Raw genomic sequence first — 20921 nt, 5'->3', positions numbered from 1 at the left:
TCTAAATAAGTGAAAGAGATGAAAGTGACTCAAGATTAATAAAGAATAAAAATAACAAATGTAATTTAAGGTAGGCCTACATGTAATGCATATTTATTTATTGCATTTATTAAGTTTTGATAATTTTAAGCGTGCTGAAAGTAGGCCAGATACAAACCTCTTGGTGTATTTTAACGTGTTTTGTTGTATTAACAGTGTAAAAGTTTGAGATTAAACAAATTATTTTTGATAATGATACTTCTAAAAGAAAGAAAGAAAAAATGTATTTAAAATCCTACATTGTTTCTTACAACTCTTAGATCTTAAATCTAGCATTTAATTTTTTCCTGTGGTTTTTTTTGCATTTCTTTTTATTCTTTCAGCTGCCACACCCTATTATATAGCATTTCTACAAGTTTTTATATATCTAATTAAACTGTCAGTTTGTGCAACCACTCAATTAAATCACTAACCTACAATAGAAGTAAAAAACTCTGAAGTTTCAAGTCACAACATTTTTACAGAACATTTTATAATGCAACACAGATAACCCAATTATAATTATATATCAATTTGTGTCGTTGAGAGATTAGTTGGAGGAAATACACAATTAACCCATTAAGGATCAGTCATTTTCCCAGGAAAATCAAACTAGCATCTGTAACAAATACACGAGACTGTACACTTTGTACACAACTGAAAAATAATTTGGCAGAAGAGCCAAAACAGGATAAATCTAAGTAAGGAAATGGTGGGTCACTACCCATCCGCCAATCAATAAAAAAAAAAAAAAAAAAAAACACAACATAGCGCAAGTGTTATTTCTTTGGGAACATTCAATGAAATGTATGCATGCAGTCTAAATGAGCGATCATATTGTATAAACTGATTTTCCTGTTTCCTATTACAATTGGAACAGCATTTTGTAGTTTGGCAGTCAAATTGGTTATTCAGGCAGCATCTGAGTCCTGTGATTTGATGTCATATTTCTCTCTTAGAATTGACAGAAGCTTTATCAGTGTTTTACTTGAACCCTCTTGACTCTCATAGCTTAAAATTGTGACCTTCATTCTCAAGATTGGCTGTGCTTTCTCAGGGGTCACTAACAAACAGCTAATGAAAATGAGGTATGGAAACAGGTTTTCATCTCTGTAGCACAACATTGGTTGAATCAACTTGTTACAAACACACACAGGGCAAATCGGCCAAAGGATAGCTTGAAGTGTCACTTTACCAGGCACTCAAAGTACTGTTCAAGTGCTCATGAAGACCAGATTTTGAAAATGCACTTAAAAGCAGATGGGGTCAATGCACTTCATTTAAATGGTAAGTGTTTCATACTTAGACACACTTTTCTAATTGGTGGGGAATCTGAATCTTCTTATTGAAGGACAAGCTTCTCTGCTCCAAACTGTTTTTGATACACTGAACCCACTAACTTTTGAAGGGAGTTACATCTCAGGAACCCCTCAGGATAAGAACACCAAAGTTTAGGATTTTTAATGACACACTTGTTAATGCTGATCCCTTTAAATAAAAGCAGTAACACTTGCCAGGGTGTTCAAATATAGTCCAATACCTGCACGCCTAGAAAGTGCTGTTAAAAAGCCTAGTTCTGCGGATATTGGACCACCACTAGAGAGCTATACAATGTGCACTTATAAAATGACAGCTCTACCCTTTGCCACCCCTTCCAAAGGGACCTGGGTGTCAAGGGAATGAGCCTGAATTCCAAGCTGTGCTGGTCTGGTGAACACTATTCCTCTACTCTTCCCATTTTATACCAATATTGAAGATTATTGCTGAAAACTATTTAACTGGAAAGCAAAAGGGACATCTGAGGGCATTAGTTATTTGGCTGTGGGGGTTTTATAGACAATCTTTTGCACAATTATTAAGGTTGAGATAAGGGATATGTTCTACTGTACAGTGGCCATGTTTGCTTGAGAACTGCAGTCCAACATCAAGTTATACAGGTCTTTATGTAATGTTATTTCAAACCAGACTTCTCAATTGTCACCAGTAAGCCCAAACCAGATTCTGAACTGTTCCTATTTGTCTGTGAAGTACTTAAAAAATAGATGGTGAGTAAGTAGATTCAAGAAAATGCACAGAGTCCGTTTCTTCAATCAGTTGCCAGGTTTATTGAAATATGCAGGGAGTCTGGTCCCAGGTACAGGACATACAGAACTCAAAATTACAATGCTTGCGTGACATTAAATACCCTTCTGTATAGATGGTCCACCTCCCCTTTCTCTGACATTAACCAATGGTCAAGGTAATTTAATTTATTGTGTGAGTGTTAATGTGTGTGTGTCTGTGTGTGTGTTCTAGTGTGACAACCTCTGAACTCAGTGCATTCTTCACACTCCTGGAGACAAAAGGTCCATACATCTGCCTTTTGTTATCTCCTTGCGACCCCCATTGATGCCAGTGGGATTATCTCTTTTGATCTCTCTGAAGTCTAGAGCCTGTTCCCTTCTAGTCCACAGCATTGTTATCTCATTAGCTTGCAGTCATTGTTGGGCAGTTTGTAGACGCATCGTCTCTATCAGTGGTTAGCAGTACATGCAATTTGAACCAAACAGTCTGCTATCTGCAATATTAGTCTCTTTTCAGAAAAGAACACCAGTATAGCTCTGCTAGTCCACATGCGTAGCAAACCCCTAATCAATTCTCAATCCATGTTTTCCAACAGTCTGGGTCCTTGATGACCTGTAGCATTGAAAACCAGTTGTCGGAGATGAGTAAAATGTATAAGCTGAAAAACACAGCTACAACTTGTAATTCTCATTTGGACCCCCTTTGCAATAAATAAGTCAAACCGCAATAACATAAACAGTATATATACTACTTACCTTAAAATCATAAGTAGCATCAGGATTTTCATCACAGGCAATAACTTCTGGGGCCATCCAATATGGCGTACCGATAAACGTGTTTCTCCGACCGACTGTCCTGTCCAGCTGGGCACTTACGCCAAAGTCAACTGGAACACAACAAGCAAACAGTTTTTGGAAATAATAATCTTTATTTTTATACAGCGCCTACCATCACAAAGTGCTTTACAAGATACAATACTAGGGTGTGTGAACTATGCATCTGCTGCAGAGTCACTTACAAGAACGTCTCATCCGAAACACAGAGCACAAGGAGGTTAAGTGACTCGCTCGGGGTCACACAATGAGTCGCTGGCAGAGCTGGGATTTGAACCGGTGCCTTCCTGGTTACAAGCCAGTTTCTTTAACCACTGGACCACGCAGCCTCCTCACACTTGAAATCGACAATTTCTGCCCTAACTCACTTTTTCAACACCAGTACAAGACTGACACTGGTTTATATCAATACATTTACATGAAAGACATTCTGCATTACACAAAGATACTGATTCTCTAAGTGGACCGCCATCCCACTGCATGCAAAGGGTTGTGGGATACAGAGATCTTGGGAGAAAATTCTCTTATTGACAGGCAGTAGAGTGGTGTTGCTGCTTTGAGCTTATTTTATAAATGTTTAAAAATATTTAAAAAAAACAAAAAAAAAACTTGTAAAGTCTATTAAAGTCCCAGAGTGTCTTGACGAACAACATAACCTGTGGAACAAACAGTAATCTAAACGAATAACGCGCTTTTCTGAACACCGTATCAGAGATATCGCATGCGCAAAAAATAGAGACGAGTGTTTCACACAGTACTAGAGTAGACGGGTGCAATTCTAAATCTTGGATTTATTGGTATTGGCCGCCAGTTCTTGTATGTTTTTACTACTGTAACACGTCTGTAAATATAAAAAAACAATACATGTACTAAACAAGTATGACCAACGTAAAGGGTGGGGTTGAGGACATCTGTAATAGAACATCCTTGGTTTGTGTGCCTCAGACTCATATTCCGTTGCCGAGCTGACCCACCTGTCCACACTTCACTGTTCCGAGTCCTATCACAACTGTACCAGTATGAAACTTGCTCTCGTCTGGGTTTCATATCAATACAGTTATACCGCTATCATGCCAGCACCGAAGTGTGAACATACCGTGATGTGTGAACAGGGCTATAGTCAGAAATGAGTGATTGTTTGGGGACTATAATGCAACTCAAGAGTTGTTACAATGTGATTAACAGGTAATTATTTTAAAGCAGAATTATTAAATAACTACCAAGTAAATGATCATCTTTTACTATATAGTGTATTATGTTCCCAATAACTGAATGTTACCTCTGTTAAACCAATTACCAAGTATTGCAAAAGTAATTACCTTTAATTACACTGTAGTCATTTATACTGTATGCAATGAGGGTGTGTGGTGTGAAGTGTTAGCCAGATATATACACACACACACACAATTATTTTTGCTTTACTGTGAAACTTGTTGCTGGTGCTGAGCAACAATTCTGTCAAGACACGGAGATATCTTTGTCAAGCACACACGCATGTCATGGTCAATGTTCATGAGACAGAGGGTGGCAGTTTAGCTTCAATATTCTCACTAAAGGGGTTTGTAGCCGACAGGCGTACAGAGGCTTGTTCCGTCGTGAGTTCAGGAAAGTAAGTATTACATCTGTTAAGTAGACCAGACAGGTGCGCTGCCAGCTGCGGTTTGATTAAGTCAAAGTCACTGTTCTGAATTCTGAAAACTGTCTTCTGACATAAAACCGATCCATCTACTTGACAGTGTCATTTCACATTGGTATTTTTGCCAGTTCCTTGGCCTTCTGCTCTCCAAACATTTCCTTTAAAATTTCAATGACGCACAGCATTATCAATTCCTCAGCGATGGATGTGATTTCTGCGCCAGTATGTACGATGACACTACAAGCTTTGTATCAGCAGCAGATGTAGAGTTCATTACTGCTTTAGTATCAAGCAGTTCCTTAGCCTTTCGCTCAAAAAACAGAATGTTGCTTATTTTTATATATTTCATCCTTGGTAATTAAATATCTCTGTAATTTGAAGGGTTTCAAACATTCATTGGACAGTCATATCTTCACTTGCAGTACAAATCAAACCGAATTTCCAGTAGTTGTCTTCGTATTTACTTAATTTTGCAGGGTTAATAATGGCTTTTTTACTGACACCACCAACCTCCTCGCTGTTCTTCAGTCCTTACAGTTGGACTTGTTGAAGGAAGTTCTGTATCATGATTCTGTGGGTTTTGTTGTTTTGAAGCTCATGGACAAATTATAATTAAATCCATATCTGGTATTTATATTATGTGTGTTTCCAACGATCTCTCTGCTTTGTAATCTGGTGTGCTCCCGCTGAAATAGCTCTGTTACACCATACGTGTTACGTAACCATACGTGTTAGCGTTAATTTCTGCGCATGCTTGTGACACGCTGAAGCTAACAGGTTTCAGCGTGTCATAATCATGCAGGGGAAATAACACATTCTCTAGCTTATTTTTGGAGGAGCCCTTGAAACCTCCTCAAGACCCCCTAGTAGGCCACGGATCCCCCGGTTCAGAACCCCTGATCTATTATGCAGGAGGTACAGTAATTGATCAAGGTGACACTGCTATACTTAACTTCCACTTCAAAGTACTGTACCCAGCATTTTGTCGCTGAAGCCTACAGTTTCCGTGGCAACACAAGTATGTCAGGCAGTGGCAGTTACAGAAATAAAACAATTGGCCTAAATATGAATGTCTCAGTTTGTAAAAAAAAAAAAAAAAAAACATTGGCCTATTACATTCATGGTAACTTGGGTACAAATATAATGGTTAGAAGCATCATGACAATTTATACATTACCTGTGATATACTTTATTCTGAGTGACATAAATGTTCAATTTTAGCAGTACTTAACCTAAAATGACCACACAAACACACACACACATATATATATATACACACATACACACACACATGTATATATATATACACATACATACACAACCATTGTAACAACATGGTTCATAGAGCTTCAGAAAATAACTATAGAGTAAAGCATCACACTGGGTGCTTGCTACACTGGGTCAGGGAGATAATGCATGAGCTGCGGGGGTATATAACGTAGGAAATTAATGCTCAACTGCACATCCAGTTAAACAAAAAACACATGTTGTAAGCAGCAGATCTAATGAGAATACTAACATATCACCTTGTGGACTGACTATAAACTGCATTGTATTAAACTTAATTCCCTGAATGCTTATCAGTCAATTTAAGCTACAACCAATATCTGATCCCTTATTTAAAGGCTTCAAAATGCATATGAAATAGAGTTCAACTAATGTATTCTTTATGGATTTTAAAAATCACTTTGTGCATCATTTTCTGTTTTAGTCAGCACAGGCTGATGACTTTTTAAAAGCACTCCTTTGGCCTCTACAGAGCTCTTGGAGACATGCCCTATAGCTGGTAAAACATTCACTCCAGCGGATGCAAGAAATACCATGCCTGTTCTATGTAGTATTTCTTAGATGCATTTCTAAACCAGTGTTGTGGTCAATTCCTGCTTTTCAATTCAAATTTCATTTCCAATTCCTTTTTAAAATCAATTCCATCAATTCCTATTCCAGTTTCCTTGTAATCAATTCCAACACATCATTGATCAAAATTGCAATTAGCAGTATTCCGTTAATTAGCTACTCACAGTGGCAACACATTATTTCAATTTAAGTCACAGAGTCAATTAAATTAGCTTGAAATGAAAGCAGCTGAACAAACAATTCACTAAGTAAAATATCAACTCCAAGTCCTTCGAAGGACTTGAAAATGGAATAGGAATTGAGAAACAGAAATTGACCCCAACCCTGTTTCTAACCTCAACTGGGGACAGACTCTAAACACGAAGAATAAATTAGGACTAATAGTGTTAGAAACATAGAAAGTGTATTATTTAGTCTAAAAAGTATTAGGTCCAAATCTGTAAATATTTACTGTCAATCAAGTGGAGGTAAGTTAGCGAAGACTGTTTAAACCACCCATCCCTGTTCCCCATTAAGGATACCTGACAACTTTAATTGACCGGAAAAAAATATCTGAGGAAAAACTACAAAAAAATGCCAGTAACCAATTGGTAATTTATAGCATGTTTAGATAATTGTTGTTCTACTGTGGTGCAACACATCAAAGTGCATGCATCCGGAAGCATTGCAAGTGATACAAATCTAACACGATCACCTGTTCAATCCTGCAATGGTACTACAAATCCATCCCATCGGGCTGGTTTCCAGGAACACAAAAGCTTTCTCACCTAACTTCACCTCTGCATTTTCTGTCAGCAGGACATTCTGCCCTTTAATATCTCTGTGGATCACTTTGTGTTGGTGAAGATGAGTCAGACCCTGCCGGGTGGAAACAGAAAGAATATTAAAAGGGATGAATGTTTCAGATCAGACACAAACTAGAGTTGGCAGTACTTAAGGGACGAGCACAAAGTTCACTCAACTGTAGCGCAAACTACATTGTCTGTCCATCATGCGACTGATTATGAAATCCCATATAACAGGTAAAATCTGTATTTCTGTGTGGCAAGACATGATGGGCAAGACATCACATGAGACACTTTCATGAAGAACTGCCTCAAAATGAAGCATGCCAAATGTTCCATCTGCTTGCTAAATGATATTCCAGTTCTGTGGACCTCAACACTGTTCCCAGGGCAAAACTGTACCAGCAAGACCAGCATTCCACCCATGATGCCAGCTGATATAATCAGTAACACTGCAATACATGTGTAGTTGCAGCAGTGTTAAAGTAATTACAATCTATGCAACATGTCTGCATTCATGCCATTTAATACACCTTTATTTTAATGCAATTTTGTATATACATTTTGGAAGTAGTTAGTGAAATGTCTAAGTCATTTTATAATGTCCTCAACCTTATGAGAAATGCACATATGTCCCCATGGCCAAATAAAAGTTGTGAAGTCCTAGATAAAATTACATTTTAAAAGGTGGTTTCAACACTGCAGACCTACACACAGGTCTAGTAAAAATTACTTATAATTGCTGTAGTAACATAGGTAACTACTCAGAATAGCAGACCAGTAGACTAATCTAACTGAAAAGTATTAAATTAGTTCTCTCAGTCTTTCTGTAAACTTGCTACTGTTTGAGTCCCATTGGGTGGATAAAAGGATTGCGAGCACCTACTTCAGATGCAGACAGTTCCTTCTGAAGCACTATAAATGGGCTGCACTTACCCTCAAAATCTCCCTGCAGATGTAGGCAGTCCAATCCTCCTTTAGCGAGTTCCCCTTGGTGTTTTTAATCAGGTCTGTGACAGAACCAGCGCCACAGAACTCCATCACCAACTGCAAGACAAACAGAAATCCTTCATTTCACATGAGCAGCACATTATTTGAACTGGAGCACAGTGAACAGAAATCTTGCCCTCCGGTGGGCTTTCAGTTATATGGTTACAAACTGAACAAAAACATGAATAGTAATCCTGTACCGGACCTGTAAATTGAGGACGGTTCTATTGGATTGAAAGATACAACTCTGTCCCTCAATTTATCAACTTTATCAACTTATTGAACCTCAATTCACTGGTACAGCACAGTAAAGTACACTAAAGACAAATGTACTTCATGACAAAAGTCACATGCAATTAAAAAACTTTCCAATACTACAAGCCCCCCCATGATAGAGCAGTATTTATCATAATAACGACTGACAGGCCGCACATCTTGGTCGAGCCATAAAAAGAGAAGTTTCTTCATCCATGAGTGATGATGGCCGTCGCCTGAAGGAAACTGAAATTTGACTCCAAATAAAAACGAGGGGAAAACGATATTTACTCCATGGCCGTAAGGCTATCAGTAACAGTTAGTAAATTATGTATATCCATTGTATGTAAGTTTGACTTTGGCAGAGAGATATTGTCTTATACCACCAGATTCAGAGACACTCAATAGATTGTGCTGGAAGTCCAGACCAATTTCCATCACAACTGAATAAACTCTTCTCTGGTTATATGTAACGAAAGTACATCCATGGTATACACATCACAGTTTGACATACCACAACAATTACAACTACTGACATACATACAGACGCCTCCATAGACCCTCAGATTCTGATTATCTTTAACTTGACCTAACCTCTATTGACAATACATGCACACACACAACAGTTTTTGACAACATAGACTAACCTTGAATTAATACAATTCAGAATTATTCAATTGTTAAATAATAGTTACGTCTTTTGGCGTAACTATTGTCCCCAATATTGTACTTGAAGGCAACCCTTGTCACAAGTCTATGGTCACTATTAAAATAAATAAATAAATAAATAAAATGAATAAAATAAAATATGACCCTCTACAGTATCTGTGGAATTGTTATACATCACAAGATAGCACAACCCATAACACAAAACTGCATTAGAAACAGACCAATGGCAAGTTCCAGAAAGCTGTAAATGTATTAGAGTAATGGTGACAAAGAATGGAAGGGAGCTTGAAACTAGATTAGATACTTACAAATATCAGAGGGAATTTGATGCAATTTCCTTTGTGGTTAGCAGACAATAGTACAATTTTTCACTGGAAAGAAGCAACTGGAAAATGGTTCCTGATAAATAACTCCCGGGTATTTCATAATTAAAATCCATTTGCTTCAAAGTCACAGGATGTACTTACAATGCTGCCACTGAAAATGTATAAGCTGCCACTGTGGCAGTCGGAGCTCTAGGAAAGAAAAATAAATTCCTGGAATTTTCATGCTCCTTTTAATGTTTTGATAATTTATATAATAATATAAATAATATAATAATTTATATAATATAATAATATATACAATTTATATAATATATGGTGCTACACTATTTTAATAAGGAGACAAGGAATGATCCTATAATGCAGTATCTTCATTAAACAACTTCGCCAAGAGAATACAGTCCACACAGCTACTGAAACTGAATTATACATTAACATTGATAACTGAATGGAGCAGATATTAATTTGGCTTTTAATCAAATTGGGTTCTAATGGGATTGTCTTTTAGCACACAGCGCCACAAGCTGCAAGGACCTTGGTCAAACATGACCACCCAAATTTAAAAGGTAAATGTATGCTTTTGTTAAACAATATTCAATTTTGGGGCGTTTTATAAATTCAAAAATGCCTGTAAATGTCTAACAAATAAGAGTCGTATTATATTCTGGATAATTTTAAAAACCTTTGACGCCCGAAGAGGAATGCATGTGCTGTGACAAAGTAAAACTGCTAGACTAAGAGCAAGACTGGAGGCAGCTCATTAAAGCCTAGTTGACATTAATTCAAGCACGGCAACAGGGGCACAAAGTGCTGGAATCAAATGTCTTTGCTATAAAGTTAGATACTTCATTACAATTACTTAGTACTTAATTATCAGTGTTTCATGAGGAATAAAATTGCTTTATTTCACTACTTTTATATGGTCCTCTAAGTAAACACTTGTTCTATTCCAATTCCTTAAAACGTCAGATTCCTGATGAAGTTACATATGCACATTTCGAAAATATTAACTCCGGGGCCTGCCTGAAGAAAAAGCCATCTCTTAATGGTATTATACAGGATCATTTTCCTGCTGCTATATATTGCAAAAAAATGGGCCTAACACACTGTGCTAAAATATTAAACACTGCAGACCACTACAGCAGTCTAGAAGGACAAGTCTACTTGGTCATTTTGACAGTAAATTCCACATGTCCAATACAAAAGGCCCTTTATTTTCTGGGCTAGATTTCTGGTGAATAATCTGTAAAAATGACCCGAAATAAATGTGGTGAAACCAATAATGATTTACAGCAAGACTAGTGGTGGGGATTGTATTGCTCGGGTTTCCTCACTCAGACCCCTTACTCATTAAATATCTTGGTATCCCTGAACAGATAATCATCTCCTCTTAAATGTGTTTACATATTTTATTGAGTAAGCCATCTCACAAGTAGAATGGTATCCTGAAATGTTCTCCTTCTTCTAGGAAAGCTGTGCTACTGGGGATGGGGCGTTTGCTGCCGGATAACTTCGCTCAGACTACTTTCTCATTAAATATCTTGGTATGCCTGAATAGATAATTGTCTCCTTTTTAAAAAAATATGCCAAGGATTTTAATGAACACTCCGTCTCAAGTTCAGTGGTACCCAAATTATTATTAATTGACTAACAATTTCCTAATGGTGACTTCTGAATCTGGTACAATATTCAATGTTGTCCTTGGCAGTCCTTACCCAGGTATTCTTGACATCTGGAACATAAATGATCTCCTTTGTATCGTGAGGTCATTTGGTAAAGTGCAGGGTTTCATTTGACTTGATATTTAGTACAATACAGAGCAGCATAAAAAAAAAAAAGTGTGTACCAACACCTATATGTTTTCTAAATATAATCCAAATCAAAAGAACTAGACAGGTCAAAGGTTTGCTGGACAGAGCAGTAATCCGGGGGCTTGTGGTTAGCTCTTAAATACAAAATGTAATCCACACAGCTGAGTTTCCTTACTTCAAAAAGAAGTCTGTGCACCATTCAAAATAAAATGTAAGAAAGCAAAATACACACTTTGGATGTTACAATGGGAAATTTCCTTAAAAGTTTCAATGGATTTAATAAATCACTGTGATACATTATTTTGTTCATCTTAGTTTTTATAAAGGCAATTAATTTAGCTGTGCATTACACAAAGTACATCCCAGGTGAGTCAATATCTATGTACATTGGTAGGTGTGGAGTGGTAGCTCTGGTGTGCTATATTCAATACCATGTTTGCAACAAAGTAAAATGCACGGTATTCATTTTGATCTTCTATATTTCCAACTCTATCCAGCTGAAAAAAAAAAAAAAACAGAAGATGGGGGCTAGTGGGTACAGTGGATTATTAACTCACTGATCTTTCTCCAGCATTCGAATCACATGGTTTGGGACTACCGCTTGAGAAAGGCCCATAGCTGTGAGGTGGAAGCTCATGAAAACACCAGACACTGCCTGGCTGTAGCCTATGCCATTGCCCTTTGACTTACAGGAGTACCAAATTCACCAGGACCAAAATTATTATAGAAAAGTAAAGCAGGAAGAATGAGCAGCTGCAGCTCACTGAAATGCAAGTATGATGACCCGGAGCAGCCATGTCAAATCAAAAGGATCATTGAGCTCCCAAGGACAGCTGGCATTCAGATGATTCAGAAGCTGATTAGTGCAGTCTGGGCATGTGTGTCAGATAACAGGGAAAATGGATCTCTAGGTCAGTGGTACAAAAAACTAAAAAATCCCACACAAAATACAAGCAGTCTTCTAAAAAGCACTGCCCTGTTCTAAATTCCCATGTGCTCCCACAAGAAAAAAAGCATGGCATGGGTAATCTATTATCTGTCCACGCAGCTCTGTATTACTCACAGTACAATGAGGACAAAAGACGAAATTGAGAGTCATTTATTGTCTATTTTTGGAAACAGAAGATCCATTTTAGAAAATGTCTGTGAAAAATGATACTTTAAAATTTTTGAATAATGTGTCATAATAACGTTGGTTGACCTTGCAATCCAAATTACTGCACTGCACTCAATGAAAACACACACACAGATCAGAAGTGAACATTTCCCTTAAAGTTTACAGAGGCGTATGAATGGGTAAGTTCTTTCACCAACAATAGATATGGCTGAAGATAACAGCTCTCAGATGGGAGGATAACATCTGGTACACCAGAGTGTAACCATTAATCTGTCCCCCTACAACACTCTTGTTCTATGTGGTATTTCTTACAGATATATTTTACAGTCGCCCGAGTATTGTAGGGGAACAGACTAATGAGGTGATACTACATAGGAAATCTAAATCTTATGACAAATGTTTAATTTAAATTGAAATGACTCATTTGTCATTGAATTTGAGGAGTCTCTTAGTACTGTACTTAAAAAATAAGAGTTGAGATATCTATCAAACAACTTTTTAATATCTGGTGCTGTGTAAACTTTTTTATAGCCCTATTTTATTTTTAAATCGATTTTGAATCCAATTAAATCCAACGACCGCATGACTGAGCGAATCACAGTGTTCCAAATTACACCACGTTGCAAAGCAGAAGCAGATTTTGAAAGCTGAGGAAAGTTGATTCTGATATTCGCTGTTAAATATGTATACTTTCTTTCCACACATTGTACTTCTTATATAAGCAGAAGACACCATGAACGTTCATAGAGTCCTGTGGTTATTTCACTCATGAGGATTGTTTCTAAGCGTTCTCCAATAGGCAATTATATGTACCAGGAAGGAGAATACATTAGTTAACTGTAATATTTCATAACCATACCAAAAGTTGTTCTTTAAGGTCTATGCAATTACTGTATGCAGTGGTGAAAAAAACAAACAAACAAAACAAACAAAAAAAAAAAAAAACAGGAAGGCAAAACACAAAAAAAAAATACTTCCCTAATCTAACTATCAAAGCAGGCGGTATCAATGAGCAGTCAATTTATTTTTAAATCACTCTGGGGTAATGCAATGTTTCAACAAAGCCTACATAAAAAGCATCAGGAGTATTCTTTTATAATTTAAAAACGCAGGGAAAAAAAAACTAAAAGATAGAGTATTCTCATGAGCTTATATTCAAAAATTGTCTGCTGCTGTCAGTCTTTGAACCTCAAAACACATACTGCCTTGCTGTCGTACAAAATGTAATTATTCCAGGTGAAGTGAAGGCCTTTTCATTGAAGCAGTAGAACAGAGACGGGAAAGCCCAAGTGCTTTCATCCACCTACCACCGGTCTCTCTGCTGTCTGGTACAGAAGTAGTCTGAAACCAGGGGTTTGGGTGTGCCACTACTTATCATGGAATCAGCTACTGTAAAATCAAAGGCCTCCAGTTGTAAAAACAGAGATACAGTACATTGATCAGAACAAGGCATTCTGAAACATTTCCTCAATGGAACACTCGTTGAGAGAAACTGTGCAAAGAAAGGTCACTTAAATTGAGAGCCTCCACCCAATTGGACTTGAGATCGCCCTGGTGTGGGGTATGTTCTCCTGGTATACCCTTGGTCCCTTTATTACCCTGGAAGGCTGAATGCATGCTGTACTGTTGCAGATCAAGCACACCTAATCAACATGTGATACAGCTTTGAAGAGGACGACAGATGTCAGGATCGCAATCCAATTGAACATGATTGGGATGAACTTGAATGATGCATCATCACGTCCCACCGCCTACTTCAGTGACCAACTGAGCAAAATATTATCGTCTGCACGGATTAACAAGCCTCAAAACCTCTTCCAGCATCTTGTATAATGTTCTTAATGTTAAACACGGATACTGTACACACACACACACACACACAGAAAAACAAGTGGGTCTTTCATTACTTGCATATCAGTGGACATCCAAAGATTCATTTAAAATTTAACTTGGGTGTCAATAGTAATAGAGTCTTTGTAAAATGTACCATATTAGATCTGGATATCAATTTGTTTCCAGAAGGCCCTTATCTCCTGCAAAATGGTGGGGTCACCTGTTAGGAGGAATACGATTAGAAGAAAATAGGATATGGTAGCATTGACAAAACAAATCTTTTTACAAAATGGTGCTAAAAAGCAATGGCGTACAATACCAAAACATTACCCCCAGGTGTAGATGCATATTGTTTTATCTTGCCAGAACAGGCCAAATTACTATAAGGCGGCAGCTATATTATATACACAAAAACAAACACAAAATGTACTATAGAAATGCATTTTGTTTAATACAATGAATTAATGAATTAACTTTCTGTATAAACATTCATTTTCAAAAGCAATACAACGTGTGCTATTTGGTTAAATGCCAAGGAATTAGGAACTATTAGAACATAAGAACATAAGAAAGTTTACAAACGAGAGGAGGCCATTCGGCCCATCTTGCTCGTTTGGTTGTTAGTAGCTTATTGATCCCAAAATCTCATCAAGCAGCTTCTTGAAGGATCCCAGGGTGTCAGCTTCAACAACATTACTGGGGAGTTGATTCCAGACCCTCACAATTCTCTGTGTAAAAAAGTGTCTCCTATTTTCTGTTCTGAATGCCCCTTTTTCTAAACTCCATTGGTGACCCCTGGTCCTTGTTTCTTTTTTCAGGCTGAAAAAGTCCCTTGGGTCGACACTGTCAATACCTTTTAGAATTTTGAATGCTTGAATTAGGTCGCCACGTAGTCTTCTTTGTTCAAGACTGAACAGATTCAATTCTTTTAGCCTGTCTGCATATGACATGCCTTTTAAGCCCGGAATGATTCTGGTCGCTCTTCTTTGCACTCTTTCTAGAGCAGCAATATCTTTTTTATAGCGAGGTGACCAGAACTGCACACAATATTCAAGATGAGGTCTTACAAGTGCATTGTACAGTTTTAACATTACTTCCCTTGATTTAAATTCAACACTTTTCACAATGTATCCGAGCATCTTGTTAGCCTTTTTTATAGCTTCCCCACATTGCCTAGATGAAGACATTTCTGAGTCAACAAAAACTCCTAGGTCTTTTTCATAGATTCCTTCTCCAATTTCAATATCTCCCATTAGAAGAATCAGTCCAAAAGCATTTAACAGTAACCATATAAAATATGTGATATCTACAAAAGGGTCCACATAATATGCAAAAAATGGATTGGCCCAGTAAAGACCAAACCAGTTTTGTATGTGAAGTTAAGTGTGTTTGCAGATGACAAATTAATATGACTGGTACTGGCAATGCTTTAGATTTCCCTATAATGTTCTGGACTATATTAGTAACCATTGCTTTTCTCCAGAATAACTGCGGTGACTGTTAATACATAAAAAGACCAAAGAGGCATGTTGTACCTGAAAGAGTGGAAATTGAAGAGGATGCAACACCTGCAACATCCTGTAGGGGTCAGTGTGGTCATCTTCAGGAATGGAAATGTATCAGATAAGAGACAGTAAGATCCAAGAGAGATGGAGACAGAGTGTGACACTGAGAAGACTTAAACATACACTACCAGTCAAAAGCTTTGCTTTGACTCTTCTGACCAGTTCGTCCCATACAAGTTCTATGGGATTGAGGTCTGGAGACTGGGTAAGCCAGGTCATTAGACTGAGTTGTTAGTTAGTTGAGTTCACTTTCCTTCTTCGCCAGATAGTTCTTGCACAACTTTGAGGTGTGTTTCGGGTCATTATCTAGCTGAAGAATGAAGGACTGCTCAACTAGTCGTAATCCTGATGGAATGGCATGCCTCTGAAGTATGCTATGATAGCCATGCTGGTTGAGCTTGCCATGGACTTGGTAAAGATCACCAACTCTGTCACCAGCAAAGCAACCCCAGACCATGACACTGCCTCCTCCATGCCTGACGGTGGGAACCACACATGCAGAACTCATGAGCTCACCCTCTCTGCATCTTACAAATACTCAGCGGTTGGACCCAAATATTTCAAAATTTTGACTCAACTGTCGATAAGACCGAATTCCTCTCCAGGCAACTCTCTTCCTTTTATTCTGCACTCTTAACAATGGTTTCTTTGCAGCGATTCTTCCAGTTAGGCCAGCTTCACGCAATCTCCTCTGAACAGTTGATGTTGAAACATCTGTACTTCTAGTAGCATTTAGCTGAGCTTGTATTTCAGGGGCATTTAATCGCCTGTTTTGCAGACTTATGACTCAAATGAACTTGTTCTCTGATTCTGAGGTCACCCCTTGGCCTACCTGTCCTTGTTTGGTCCTCATGAGTGCCAGTTTCTTCAAATCGTTTGATGGTCTTGGCCACAGAAGTTACAGACACTTAAAGATCAACCTTCATTCGTCTTTTTTCTTTGCTTAACTGAGCGTATTTTGCCATTTTCTGCCCCCTTACATTCAGGAATGACAAACTTGTGCCTATGCTACCTATATTTATAGTAATCATGAACCCTCACCTGTTAACAATAATTGGTGACAAAAGGTTAATTAGGTAACATGCCAGTTAACTCAGAGAACATCTAACAAAGACACTTTTATACTTAGGCCAGTGTTCTAACACTGTGTTATACACATTTCAGACTTTTATCTGACTTGGGCTTCAGACTGAAATCCCCTTGCTTTGGATGACCACTTCATTGAAATTGACAAGATTTACATTTTCATTTAAAAATTACATTTCTGAATGCAATTCACTTAGGATGATCAGCTTATATAAGTACACGTATCATATAATGAAATATTAAATGTTTATAGACAAGTTTATACAGTTAAAAGCATAGATAATCATGAAAAACCTGGTTTCAAGCAGGTGTACTCATACTGATACTGTATATCTGGCTAGTCCAAGAACTAGAAAACCTTCACCCAAAAGGTCTGTTTATAAATAGGCCTTCAGAGTGGACATATGTCACAAAATAACATTTATTTCCATCTGATGTTTATCTGAATTGAATGCGCTCCCTTTCTCTTCCCTTGCCTTTAGCCTAGCTCTGGCTGCTGATAGGGAGCAGGAATTATTTAGCGATTATCCGTGCTGCTTTCCATTCGTACAGGGAGGCATTGAAAGCCTTATAAATAAAATGTTTATCTCTGAAAGGGAGCATGACCGCACTTCCAAAAGGACCACTTAACTATTTAAGTTTTGGTATTCAATTTGCACCTTCCAGTAACAAATAAATACTAAAATAAATAAACAATAAATGTGGACCCAGGCAGTGTAAATTTTGTGTGTGTATATTACACAATACGGCTTGATGGGTGTAAAACTACAGGCACAGAGATGAATTTTGATATATAGTACATTTCTCAACTGGTAATACTGTCAATGTGAATAGCTGCACTGACAAGATGAGGATGAAGGGTGTTAATCCTTAAATCTGCATAAAAATGGAAGACTGCAAAAACTTAACTGTGAATAGCTTCTCTTAGCGTGAATATCATGGTAAAAAAATGACATTAGTTTTCTGTGCCTGCATTAAAATTCCACAAAGGGATTAAACTATTATCAAGAAACATCTCTGGAAATATAAGAGGTAGCTCATGCTCTGTGTTAAAAATAAATGTAAACATATTCCTTCAGCAGATTAGTGGACCAATATTTTGTATAAGACTTGAAATGCCACCATAAACATGTCAGGATAAAGTGCACTTGCTGGCCCGCACGCACGCACTCTGCCCAATGGGAAACTCAAGCGATGACTGTCATGCTTTACCAGCTTGAAGGCACAGTGTTTGACAGACAAAACAAGCAGGTAGAGCCCTCCTGCGTTTTTAATCCTTCATTATGCTCCTCTGTGGCCTGAAGATGTAACCGGCTTGGTTTTAAAAGCCTACATTACTCATACAGGCATGGAGGCTTCCTAAGGTATCAATTGTTGGCTTTCATGCTCTTCCCCCAGAACACCTGCATTTCCATTTGCACTGCAGTACCTGGTTCATTTCATATCATGTTACTGCAGCTGCTATAGAAGAATGTGACTTTTCTACTTTAAAAGCTGTGCTGTACCACAGTAATGTTCAATGTTATACTAAAATAAAATCTTTGGGTGAACTATATTGTTCTATTGTACACCCTCCTGCGGCTGCCCAGTTTTTCTGCAGTTCCCTTAAAAAGGTAGTTTCAGCTGTAGGCTACAAGCCTGGAGCTAATAAAAAAAGGGGCATAGCCATGTATCCAAATGGTGTATATTTACTACCATATATATATAATATATATATTATATATATATATATATATATATATATATATATATATATATATATATATATATATATATCAAGTTGACAATTTATTTTTGATTCACTTAAAGAACTAATGGACATCAGTTCCCATTGGCGTCTACAAGAATATGAAGAGTTTTCATGTAACAGTTTTCATTTTATGCAACTTAAGGTCTTGTTGGCGTAAAGAATAATAATAATCTTAACAACAACAGACTTCCTAGCCATGGGCTTGGAACCCTAATAATATATAACATAGATGAAAAGTAAATGGTAAGTACACAGTGATGAGAAAATTGACACATACCCAAAGCTGGTCATCGATTCCTGGAGGGTTCTTTTTAACGAAAGCACCATAGTAAGTGGCGATGTTCCGATGGTGAGAATATTTCTTAAGCATGTTAATTTCTTGTTTGATCTCCTCCTCTTCATCCTGTAGGAGAAACCAAAAGATGAGTTGGGGGGGGGGGGAGATTAGATCAGAATTCCTCTTCTGAGATAAATACAGAATGTACTGGACTAAAATTTGTGTTGTTTATTATCCCATTTGCATCATCAGATGGCATTATAGAAAAAGATTATATTTTACATGATTACAAAAACATTTTCATTAGGAGACATGGTTCACAAATTAAAACAGTACTAGCCTTTACAGCATATCTGTTTAGTTTCTCCTCAATATGCTACAATGCCCAAGCACATGTTCTAAATAATTGTATTAAAGATTGGTTTCATGACACAAATAAGGACTAGTCTATCACTACCAAATGTTACCCTAAGTAAGGCAGTCTGAGATTAGTGCTTCTAGGGTCTGTGAAACAAGAGTATGTCAAAAATGACATTACTTAGTGAACTTTATCTAAAGCAATACGTGGTGTCTTGTAAAGTGTGAAAAACAACATCTCTCTTAAATCTATAAGAGACACCTTCACATACTGGATGAACTTATTGACAAACTGTAGAAAGGAACTACTATAAAAATATAAAAAGCAGGTATTTTCTAACTTTAGAATTGAGCAGTGTGTCCTATGCACAAGATGAAATCTAAAACACAGCATAAGATTACAATAACATACACAATAAGGGTATAGCTAGCATCACAAGGCTTGTCTGTTGTAATCCTGAGCTAATAGGTGGTAAATAAACAAAGGACCTTGCATATCTAGGGAATGTTTTTTGCTGGCGAGAAGAAATGTGGAAAAATGACTAATGCATCAGGGTTGACTGGAACAATTATACTTTGCAGTTCCAGCCACTTACATAGTAATCCACCTTGTGGTGTATTTATTATTCCTAGCTATTATATTTCATGATCTTATGCTTCCAACCTGATCAGGAAGTGCTAACCAAGCTTTTAAAATCAATTTCTTATCTTATATTAACCCAAGTATCAATAACATTGGCCTCCTTGATTGTTTAAATATTTATTTTAATATGATACAGTACATGCAATCTTATAATAAAAACATTCTCAAATATAGAACTAAAATTGTCTACATCTAAACCCAAAACCCATACCTTCAGTGAATTATTACATATTAGGAATAGCTGGTTCTTTGTATTTTATACCAAATCTGCAATATGCTGACTTTTGCTGCTGCAACTACCTAGTACCCAAATCCTTTCATGTTTTGTAGTTCAAGTTCAATCTAAAGTACTAGGTTCAAGAGTTTATCTAGTTTTCCCAAATACCTGTATATCCTAAATGAATCACAATAAAGAAGTGACTAGTGATAAATGAATACATCTAATGAGAGAGGTAAGAAATTTAGTTGAGGTAAGAAAGTAGTTGTTAAAAGTAAAACAAGTATCAAAAGCGTCCTGTGCATATAGATAATCATTCGTCTAGTTACAGTGCCTATAGAAAGTCCACACCCCCTTTCAAAATGTTCACCTTTTGTTGCCTTATAGCCTGGAATTAAAATGCATTCATTTCAAAGCAAAGACTCAACCATGAAAACCAAGGCGCTTTCAAAAGAACTCCGGGACAAAGGCACAGATCAGGGGATGGGTATAAAAAAAAATATCAAAGGCCTTGAATATCCCTGGGAGCACGGTCAAGACGATTAAGATGTGGAAGATGTATGGCACCACCAAAACCCTGCCTAGATCAGGCCGTCCCTCCAAACTGGATGACCGAGCAAGAAGGAGACTGATCAGAGAGGCTACCAAGAGGCTAATGGCAACTCTGCAAGAGCTACAGGCTTTTATGGCCAAGACTGTCAAAGTGTGCATGTGACAACAATATCCCAAGCCCTCCACAAATCTGGCCTGTATGGTAGGGTGGCAAGAAGGAAGCCATTACTCAAGAAAGCCCACCTTTCTGTATCCATGTGGCAAAATGTTTTGTGGTCTGACC

The 20921-nt window shown here is 37.4% G+C and overlaps 1 protein-coding gene across 1 annotated transcript in view; it reads right to left on the bottom strand.

Moving 5' to 3' along the window:
- Window positions 1–20921, bottom strand: part of LOC121326731 (TRAF2 and NCK-interacting protein kinase-like) — a 145067-nt gene that overhangs the window by 53824 nt on the left and 70322 nt on the right. The window contains exons 4-7 of the mRNA XM_041270163.1: window positions 18870–18995; window positions 8130–8240; window positions 7176–7266; window positions 2838–2968 (exon numbers count right to left, since the gene is read on the bottom strand). Coding sequence (XP_041126097.1) covers window positions 2838–2968; window positions 7176–7266; window positions 8130–8240; window positions 18870–18995 — 459 coding nt within the window. The remainder of the gene's footprint in view (window positions 1–2837; window positions 2969–7175; window positions 7267–8129; window positions 8241–18869; window positions 18996–20921) is intronic.

This window comes from Polyodon spathula, chromosome 14, assembly GCF_017654505.1.
Source record: "Polyodon spathula isolate WHYD16114869_AA chromosome 14, ASM1765450v1, whole genome shotgun sequence".
NCBI classification, from domain to species: domain Eukaryota; kingdom Metazoa; phylum Chordata; class Actinopteri; order Acipenseriformes; family Polyodontidae; genus Polyodon; species Polyodon spathula.
Note: the sequence above shows the minus strand (reverse complement) of the source record. Positions and strands in the feature narration are given on the sequence as shown.